The sequence below is a fragment of the Protobothrops mucrosquamatus genome, unplaced genomic scaffold (genome assembly GCF_001527695.2).
Source record: "Protobothrops mucrosquamatus isolate PMUCROS unplaced genomic scaffold, P.Mucros_1.0 scaffold1853, whole genome shotgun sequence".
Lineage (NCBI taxonomy): Eukaryota > Metazoa > Chordata > Lepidosauria > Squamata > Viperidae > Protobothrops > Protobothrops mucrosquamatus.
The window spans coordinates 109,801-120,499 of record NW_015387983.1 but is presented as its reverse complement, the minus strand read 5'-3'; the positions used below and the strand labels follow the sequence as shown (position 1 = coordinate 120,499).

At 38.2% G+C, this 10,699-nt stretch overlaps 1 protein-coding gene across 1 annotated transcript in view; it reads right to left on the bottom strand.

Moving 5' to 3' along the window:
• The window catches only part of ZFYVE1 (zinc finger FYVE-type containing 1), a 21,795-nt gene continuing 11,096 nt past the window's right edge, over nt 1-10,699 (bottom strand). Inside the window, exons 4-11 of the mRNA XM_015823378.1 lie at nt 9,380-9,575; nt 7,991-8,099; nt 6,933-7,030; nt 6,721-6,838; nt 5,823-5,993; nt 4,242-4,422; nt 1,757-1,870; nt 1-1,342 (exon numbers count right to left, since the gene is read on the bottom strand). Of these exons, the coding sequence (XP_015678864.1) occupies nt 1,110-1,342; nt 1,757-1,870; nt 4,242-4,422; nt 5,823-5,993; nt 6,721-6,838; nt 6,933-7,030; nt 7,991-8,099; nt 9,380-9,575 (1,220 nt within the window). The 3' untranslated portion in view covers nt 1-1,109. The remainder of the gene's footprint in view (nt 1,343-1,756; nt 1,871-4,241; nt 4,423-5,822; nt 5,994-6,720; nt 6,839-6,932; nt 7,031-7,990; nt 8,100-9,379; nt 9,576-10,699) is intronic.

Here is a 10,699-nt window from a genome sequence, read left to right as displayed (position 1 = left end):
ATCAATGCCTCAAGAGTGGTTCAGTACAGGGCTGTTGTAAAAAAAATAATGCCACCGTCTCATTTGCTTGTACACTCAGAAGACTGCCCATTTTCAGTTGTGTTTATTTGAGTGCTTTGAGGGTCTTTTCAGACATTTGCCAACTTACAAAGAACTAAAGCTTATGAAGCTAAACAAATACTACACTGCTGGAAGTTTGCTTCGTACTTACCATTGCTTTCAGTCTGGCCATGTCTGATGAAGAAATGAGAATATATCACAAAGAAATCCCACAACCTCAAAAAATTGTGGATAAGAAGAGTAAGGATTCATCACCTCAGAATTAAACTGGAATGGCTTTAATAGGTAAGTTTTGGGTTTGTGCCACAAATTTAGCTTCTGTCCAAACTTGAACTGTTTGCTTGCTTGAACAAGGGCTTCCAATCTTACACATCAGACCTTGCACATAGTAATAAACAGCATCCCTCCTCTTTTCTAGCTTTGACTGGGAAGACCCTACCAGCAAAAGGAAACCAGAATGGGATAAAATAAATAGGGGTGATAAGAGTTGCAATGGCCAGACCAAAGGCCTGGTACTCTGTATCCAAAACCAAGGCTCATGAATGGTGGTTATTTCAAGTGACCAACTTGTAGAATCACAGTTATTGAAATTCATGAGGCTGTAAGTAGCAGAACGCTTCAAGCAAATGAATCCCAAGGCACTCAAGAGGTTGTGCTTGATCCATTACACTTAAAAAAAAAATCCAATTTCTATTTACGTTTCAATGTTAACAGTAAATTACCAATGCTTCATCAGCCAGCTGCATTTAGCATACTACATTATAGGGATATAGAAATACATACAGTTGACTGGTATATACTGGATCTGGGATTCCTCAACTTATTGCAAGCTTCTCCACATACTCCAATCCCCAACTTCCATGATCACAACTGGCAATCAAGCCTTATCCGGGCTATTGATTATTTCACGTTACTGAAATCTACACATGTAAAGAAGGCTAGACATGAGCAGCATGCATTCTGCCTAGTTTTTCTTTTTCTTTTCTTTTCTTTTTTATCTAACCCTGAGAAGCTATGGTGTTACTGCGTACCCAGAAGGAAAGTTAGGGTTAAAGATCACCAGGCTTTTTATTGCAATTAAAACAGACTCTAACTGGATGATCCCAACCACGGGAAGGGACAGCTCTGCGCTCATGGGAGCATTCATCACAGAAGCCCTGGCCGCAAGCACGACAGTGATGCTTTGACAATTTGATGTTGAATTCCTTCCGGCAATTGTGGCAGTGTAAGATTTCGTGGTCAGGTACCCAGTAGGCAGGCCTAGCGGCATCCTTCATGAGACCTGTAAATGATCAGAAAAATCCCACAAAGCTAGTTTGTTATCAGCGAAGTAGGGCAAAGGTTACGTAGTCTCTTCTGTTTGTTTACAAAAAAACTATTTAAAGTTTATGTATGGATATACCTTAATTATGTTAAGCTCTGTCTGTTAGTCCCTCTCTATGTTGGCTCTGCCTATTGACACATAGAGTACAGCCAGGAAAAAAAAAAACACTACTGGGAAATGTCTCTGCCTCCAACTGAGATTTGAAAATACCTGGCCATAATCACAAAATGAGGGTAACTCAGAATACTTAATTTATAAACCTATCAATTAAAAAAAATCAGCTGCCTCAGAAGTAAGTTCTGTTCATTCCCCCACATGTTGCTTCCCCCCCCCCCGTCCCAACCTCCCCCTCCCCATTTTTGTAACACTTACCCAGTGGGATGTCAATGGCGGTTACCACAGCCCCGAGGGTATTCTGCACAGCTTCACCAACTTTCCTGGCAATCACTGTCCCTCCTTCCTCATCTGTTGATACCTCAGCCACTTCTGCAAAACAAATTTTAGGGCTCAAAAACCAAAAGCACAATCCCAAAGGAATCCCCTAACCCTATTTTAAAAACAGCACAACATAAGAATACTTGTCTTATGTTAGCCAAAGCAGATTCTGATTGAATGTTAGGACCAACCTCCTCACAAGACTACATCTTATCAAGGTGATAAACTTCCCATTGAACGATATGCTTCAACAGAGATTGGTCAGGTACCTGTCAGAGATGCTTTAATTTGGATTCAGTAGGCCAGGGGTAGGCAACCTTGGCTCTTTTATGACTCATGGACTTCAACTCCCAGAATTCCTGAGTTACCTATGCTGACTCAGGAATTCTGGGAGTTGAAGTCCATGAGTCATAAAAGAGCCAAGGTTGCCTACCCCTGCAGTAGGCTAAATGGTTTCTTCTAATCATGATTTTATAAAGCTCCCACAGTTATCCTGACCTAGCCAATCTACAATGGAGGCCAAAATCCATTCAGGGTTAAATATTAAGAGCTTCAACCAAATTTGTGTGACTTTTCCGGATGAATGCGTTCATAGGTGAACTCCAGGATTATTTCTCACCTTTCTGTTGGAAAGTCATGAAATATTCATGGTTTTCAGATGCTATCAAATGAGCAAGTGACACTTTGGAGCGACATCCTCACAGCAGCATATTAAGCTAGCAGTATTGTGTGTCACATTGTGATTATCTCGCTTATCTCCAACTGTTTCTGCTTTCCCAATATAATCCAGCCGAACAGATGCGCTCCAGGTCCTTTCCATTTAGCTTTGCCAGTTTGTGGGATCTAAGAAGTATGGCTTCTCTTTTGCCGCTCACACCCACTGGAACAGCACACACACACACACACACCCCGAGATAAGGACAGCATTCATTCTCCTTAGGTTCCAGAAAACTTAAAAAAAAAAACCTTTGGTCTGGGGTTGACCCGTTTTGTGTTGTTGTTTTTGCCTCAGCTGCCTGTGGGATTCAAAGTTTTTAGCCATTTCTTTAGTTTTCCTAGTTTTGTACACTGCTCAGAGTCCACTGGAGTTGGGCAGCCAATACATTTAAATATATAAATAACCTTAAATGGTTTGTTTTTGAAGCCAACAAGGGATGCAGCTGGCAAAGACACCAACTAAATAAGATAAATTACTGAAAAAAATCCCTCATGTTTTAACAATTTATTATGAATATGAAAAATTTGCATGAACAGTAAACTGAACAATATGCATGTTGCTTATGTGATTACTTGCCCTGAGGTAATAACTGCTTATATTTTTTTTAATGCAACACCGTCAAAATACTTAATAAAGCTATATTACTATGATACCCCTCCTCTTTCCTATTACCTATCCTTGTCTTCTTATGACTATAACTTTGCTGCTTGTATCTTACAATTTATATTGGGTTTTTTTAAGTATCCTAGTATGATTTATGTTGTTTGCTTAGCTAGTACTCTATGACTATCACTAAGTGTTGCATCTTATGATTTATGATGAATTATTATATTTCACGATTTATGATGAATATATTTTCATGTTGTATATGATCATGATTATCACTATTACTTGTATGTACACTGACAGCTTATGCACCGGAGACAAATTCCTTGTGTGTCCAACCACACTTGGCCAATAAAGAATTCTATTCTATTCTATTCTATTCTATTCTATTCTATTCTATTCTATTCTATTCTATTCTGTTCTGTTCTGTTCTGTTGTTCTGTTGTTCTGTTGTTCTGTTGTTCTGTTCTACTCTACTCTACTCTACTCTACTCTACTCTACTCTACTCTACTCTACTCTACTCTACTCTACTCACTTTTTCTCAGGAACCTTAAGATGGCATGTATTGGCATCTCCCTTAATTTTATCTCCATAGCAATAACCTGAGAAGGAGTGAGTAGCCTAGAATCATCTAATGAGCTCCACATGAAGTGGGATTGAAACCCGGGGTTCCTTGGGTGAAGTCCAACATCTTAGACATTGTATATAATAGCATTAACATCAAAAGTGACTGAAATGAGCTGCATATAATGGAAAGAGATTCCAAAAGTTAAGGGTTATGTCCAAGTCATATGTCAACTGAATTTATATAGCACACTAACCTTATTATCACTTGTATTTAGGCTGTTTTATTCATTGAATCACAGTTAAGCAAACCATTAATATTTATCTTGTGCAAATTCAGCCTTGGAGAAGACCCAGTGAAATTAACACAACTATGTTAGTTACAAGTAGCCGATCACAGGTATGGTTTAGTTTGCTTTCATTTTCAGACATCACAAGATTTACATTATCACAATACAGTATTACTAAAAAAAAACCCCACTGTTAATTCCTCACTTTGATTCACACACATAATATGATCAAGACAAGATTACCTAACTGAAAGTCCCTGTTGTCATAACAGTTGTCGCATACTCGCACAGGTGTGGGTCCCCAACCACGTTCCGGGACAGGGCGAGTCTTGGACGAACAACCATCACAGAAACCTTCTCCACAAGCCCGACAATGGTGCTTGGTATCATTATCTTTGAAAGATATGCCACATTTCCTACAATTCTGAACAAGAAAGGATGAGCGAAGTCAAAACACTGCAGGTTTTTTTTTCCTGTTTAATGAAAATGAAGGAAAAAAGGTATATGAAGAGGTATTTAAGCCACTCAATTGGCTTTGGCTAAACTAGCTTTCCTCAACTTAAGGTCCTCCAAAAACACTCAAATTCAATTCTCGTTCTCATAAGAAACAATGTTGTTTGTCAACTTGCATCTTCTATTGACCTATCTAGCTTAGCATCTGTGCTGACTTTTTTAGATAGGAGCTTTTCCAGTTCTATTTAGAAATACGTAGGTCCTTTCCAAGCAAAATATACGCTCTGCCATTGGACAGTGGCTCTTGGTGAAAATTGTAATTAAATATATTTCAACCGCAGATCAGGGAAGAATAGATTAAAGCAATATTGCTACCTCCCTCATTAATATGGATGTCTTCACTAAGCTGGCTTCCTGGGAGAATCTTGGTAGCTGCATAGGGATTATTAGGCACAGTATTGGTGTCTTATCCAAGGAGCTTGTGGGCTAGCTTTTAGCCCTGAAGAGAGAGAAGGAGAAACTCAAAATTACCAGCCACTGGTTACTGTCAGGAATTGTGTCTCATTCTGACTTTAAAGGAGCAAAAAAAAAGATAGGCTTGGTCAATTAGCATATAATATGTAGAAACAAATCTTGTTGAAATGTAAACTATATCCTGGAAATGAAAGTAGTGCATTGCTCTTCTACATTTCAAGAGGAGAGAAAACAGAAAACCCAACTGATGCTTCAGACCAGGGGTCTTCAAACCTGGCCCTTTCATGACTTGTGGACTTCAACTCCCAGAATTCCTCAGCCAGGTATGCTGGCTGAGGAATTCTGGGAGTTGAAGTCCACAAGTCATAAAAGGGCCAAGTTTGAAGAGCCCTGCTTCAGACAAGTCTACCCACCACACCCAATAGGTTGTTTTTTTCTTACAACTCCTAGGAACAATTTATATTCATGAAAGAGAATGTTTGTAGCTCAGGGTTGAAATGAGGGGTCCCTGGTGCTCTCTGAGCGTGCTTGTTTTTTTTTGCAGATGTTTCATTACCCTAACTAGGTAACATCATCAGTGCTAGTAGGAGTGCTGTTTGCTCTCAGTCAGCAAACAGCACTCCTTACTAGCACTGATGGTGTTGCCTAGTTAATGAAACATCTGCAAGAAAACAAGCAAGCTCAGAGAGCACCAAGGACCCCTCATTTATATTCATTCCAAGGAGAGTAGCTATTTGCAATTTTGAAAAACAACAACAACAACCCTTAAGTCTATAGATTTGTACATTGTAATAAGTGCATTTAAACAAATCGTGAACCATTTGTTCAGCTCTTCAGAAAAAGCAAAGTGAAGAAAAACAAGAAACATTTGCAAATAATTTTGCTGGTGCTGGGTACCAGAATCTGGGAATTGGGTTTCCAGTAAGCCGGAGCAATTTGATCTGTCAACCATGAGGTTACAGCTTTGGTAGGTCCCAAGCTCAGTTCAGACACTGACTGTGCCATGAAATTCATTCCATCGATCAGGCGTTGAGCAGCATTGTTGTTGTCCTTCAGGCTGCAATCAGTCTGAAATGAAACAGTAATGTGCACATCTTATTTTGTTTGACTGCTTCTGCCAAGCTGTTTTCATCAAACACATCCAGGTGTTTCCCTTTATGCAAAGAATAGCAAAAAAAATATTAATACCACCAAAATAATTGGGGGAATGATCAGTCCTGACCATGACACATTTGAGTAGATTGCAGGGGCTTTAGAACATGCTGCCAAGAGCTGCTAAATTCAAAGGGCAGAACGTCGGAAATGGCACAAGTTCCGTACACTTGCCTTGGCAAGAACTTTAAACATCCAGTCACTGAAAATTCTTTTCCTACACGTCAAATCCAGGGAAGGAGTTAGCATCACAGAATAAAGAACACCTATCATCAATTATAATCATATTGAGATTGGTTTAATTGAACTCAGTGGCCTAAATTGGGTGAGTACCAATAGCGTGGATGTGCCTCCTTGGCACCAGTCAAAATCTTGGGGGAAGTATTTAAGGGTGTGAATGGGAATGGCTTACCTCTTCTTTCCATCTGCACCTTCGAAATCCTACCCAAAAGTTAAAAAACAGGCCAAATCACTTTGTGCAGGCCTGGAGCACTGGACATCAATGGATAGCTTCCTGTTCCTCACACACACACACACACACACACATCCCGTTCAAAGTTTGTCCATCCTTTATCTAAGTGGCCCTTTCCAATCCTTATGGTTCTAAAAAAAACTGGAAACCAATCATCGCCAACAGACTTACTCCTGGCCAGACGTGTACAATCTCCGTCCTCACCACAGTATCCACAGGATCTTGGTTCCCAAACCAATATTGTCGGCTACGGTACACAACTCCACAATTGGGGCACTCAATTACATATCTGCAAGTAGGGAAGAAAAGAGCTGCTCACTTCAGCCTCTTGAAGTGATAAAGACTAGGAGAGCACAAAGGGAAGGGATGGACTTTATACTTACCCTGACCAGGCATACTTAGCAAGGCCCATCCAAGGGGAATCTGTAGAAGCAGAAGTTTTGGGCACTACCCTAACCTCTTGACCATGTTCATAACAGCCCTGAAAAGCAGGATATCAGTTTAAAAGCTTTTCTCTTCAAATATCAATGTTCAAGCCAAATCTGCATACAAATTTTTCTTTTTAGAAAAGGAGTAGTAAGAAATTGCATGAGCTGAACATTTTTATGACAACATAAGTATATATAAAACGTATCATGATTTTAAGCAAGAGTATAGAAACCCCAACATTAGGAAAATTATCATCATTTCTAGCTGAAAACTACTATCTGGGATCTACCAAAATGAATTCCCAGTTCCTAGTTCATGTTGTTTCTATTATTTAGGACTGCTAGAATTAGCTACATCATATAATATACACAGAAAGAAGGAAAGGATGGCTTACAGGGACATTCTTTATCTGTCCCACCTTATTGCTATTCATATAAATTAAAACATTTTTAAAAAATGTTTTAATTCTGTACATTGCCAGAAATACCCAGAGAGAGGTTTTTTAAAAAAAAATTAAAAAAAGAACTTCCATTTTAAAATAGGAAATCCAAAAACATGACTAATGTAAATTGGATTGTGGTTGAGAAAGTCTAAAGAAAAAAAGAAACAGGGGCAACATGATATCAGTATTCCAGTATTTGAGGGGCTGCCACAAAGAAGAAGGCGTCAAACTATTCTCCAAAGCACCAGAGGGCAGGACAAGAAGCAACCTGGAATTAAGGAGAAACTTCCTGACAGTGAGGACAATTAACCAGTGGAACAACTTGCCTCCAGAAATCGCGGGCACTCCATCACTGGAGGTTTTTAAGAAAAGGCTAAACAGTCACTTGTCTGAAATGGTATAGGTCCTCCTGCTTGAGCAGGGGGCTGGACTAGAAGACCTCCAAGGTCCCTTCCAGCTCTATTCTATTCTATTCTATTCTATTCTATTCCATATGAATTTTGGATCACCTTCACCTTAGCAGCTTATGATCTTCAGTATCAGAAATGCCACTTTCCTTGCTCCACTCACCTTGCAAGTGAATACTCGATTATCGTACTGATGAGTGTATCTACAGCGATTCTTAGCTTCGTGGGGGATTCCTTCTTTCGCATGGTTCATGCTCTTCTTACACCCATTTCTAAAATTGCAAAGAAAAGCAAAAAAAAAAAAAAAGGATCGGGGTCAAACAGCTGGCATGACATATCTCAGTACAGTACACTAATAATTCAATTTTACGAGCTTGTCCTAAGTAACATTAGAATCAAACTCTTTTTACATATTTCATCTCAAAAAAAGTGAGTTTTCCAAAAAAACAAATTGGAATGGGGGGGGGAGGAAGAACTGGAAAAAGAGACAAAATTAAATCGTGTTCCTTCACCTAAAGGTAAGGTGCTCCTCGTGTTCTTTCTATATTAGACTTATGATATTGTAGTATAACAACATGATTGGATAATATGACCTTGCAGTAATATATTGCTGTAGCCCCATTTGAAGGGGGAGAATGGCATTGCAATAGTTATTCAAAGACAGTCAGCAAAAGGAGGAAGGAGACATTTACTTACCATTCTGCACTTTTGGTCTGTACTGACAATTGTTAAAATTGAATATTTGGTGTATTTGGGGTCCTACTGTCTTATATTTATATACGGCTTGTTTTCCCCTACTAATTTTATAACCATCAAATCCTAATGCTTACTTGATTACCTTGAAACAGTCATAACAGTACACAGAGAAATTATTCATCTATACAACAACAAAATGAAAGAAAAGGGAAAAGGACAACAAAAATGTTACACAAAAAAAAGACATATCCATCAATAGCAAACCGTTCTTACAATAAATACTACAATTTTAGAACTAATCAGCATGATTAAAGGTGGGGATTTTAGCCAGTCTCTAGTTCCATTTGATGAGGGTCAATATGTCGTTCTAATACCGGAGAATTATTTATTGAACTCAAATTGGAAATATGAAATTACAACAAATGGAACTTCCATTTCTAATCTATTGAGTGTTATCCAGAAACAAATATAGTCAGTTTAGATTTGTTAGTTTTTATGATACCCCAAATCCTATTTTTGTAATGTAGAAATCTTAATGATTATCTAAAATAGCACGAAGGCCATTAAAAACGAATGCGCCAGGTGATATACAACATCTTAACAAACAAAGCAAATAAAAAATCCAATTTGAAAGTGTACAGTAAGTACAGTATATGTAAGTGTATGAGCCGCACTTCAATGTTTTAGTAGCAGACATGATCTGCAATGTATACTAGAAGAAACTATAGTAGGCATCTCTTCAACAAAACCAAATGATGCGTGGCTATTCTTAGTATCACTCCAACATTACAACATAATGTACATTTTCTAGGACTGGATAAACTTTATTCAAATATAGGCCTTCATATCTACTTACCCGCAGCTAAGACATACAGAGGAGCAGGTAAAATACTCATCTGGAAAGAAGGAGCTATGAGCCATTTGATCATCTGGAATTTCACCACAGAACCGATCACTTAATGCCTGGATGACAAGAGAAGGAGAAAAAATCATTAATAAGCATAGAATGGTAGCATGTTGAATACACAGCAAGTTTATGGAAAGGTATAGGTCTAAAGAAAAAAAGAAACAGGGGCAACATGATAGCGGTATTCCAGTATTTGAGGGGCTGCCACAAAGAAAAGGGCATCAAACTATTCTCCAACGCACCAGAGGGTAAGACAAGAAACAATGGTTGGAAACTGATCAAAGAGAGAAGCAACCTGGAATTAAGGAAAAACTTCCTAACAGTGAGGACAACTAACCAGTGGAACAGCTTGCCTTCAGAAATTGTGGGTGCTCCATCACTGGAGGTTTTTAAGAAGAGACTAGACAGTCACTTGTCTGAAATTATATAGGTTCTCCTGCTTGAGCAGGGGGCTATCCCTTCCAGCTCTATTCTATTCTATTCTATTCTATTCTATTCTATTCTATTCTATTCTATTCTATTCTATTCTTCAATGTCTCTGAATGCACAATTGAATTTCAGCTGTACACTTGCTGAAAGAGGTGAAAAAAAATAGCACTTGGGAATTTAGGATTGGATCCACTCCCTCATACAAATCCCTGTTTGTTTAACAGTGGTTTATGAATTAACCATCATTGGTTCGATTCAAACAACACATTATGCAAAAATCGAACAAACTACTTTGTGCCTTAGTGTAGAACCTATTAGTTTCTCCATTATTGTTTTGTTAGTTGTCTTTTAACATCACATGCAGAATAATCTGTTATTCCTTCTCCATTTTCCATTATAAATTTTTAGCCCAGAGCATTAAAAACAATAGTTTAGGGAGCATCCCAATAGTTATGAATGAAGACGTTAACCATCAACTGAGATATAAGCATAAAAAAGGGTAAAAAAAATAAAATCTAGTTCCCCAAAAGAAATGTATTAATAGCAAAATCAAAAGTTTTGAAAGTATGTGAAATTTGTAGATGCTAGCCCTAAGCAAGCATAAAGAAACCACTAATTTCTTAACCTCTTAGAAATATTTAGCCAGGATGGGCATTTTTTTCAGGAAATCTTATAGGGGAAAGTTTCCCTGAGGGATTGCTATTTTTATTTATTTCTCTATCCAATGTCACTTCTTTTTCATACATTTTAATCTGGAAATAAACCCTAAATAAATAAACCTTAAAGCTAATGGCTGGGTAAACATGCATAGCCGTTATCCTGAATCATGTTTAATGTTAC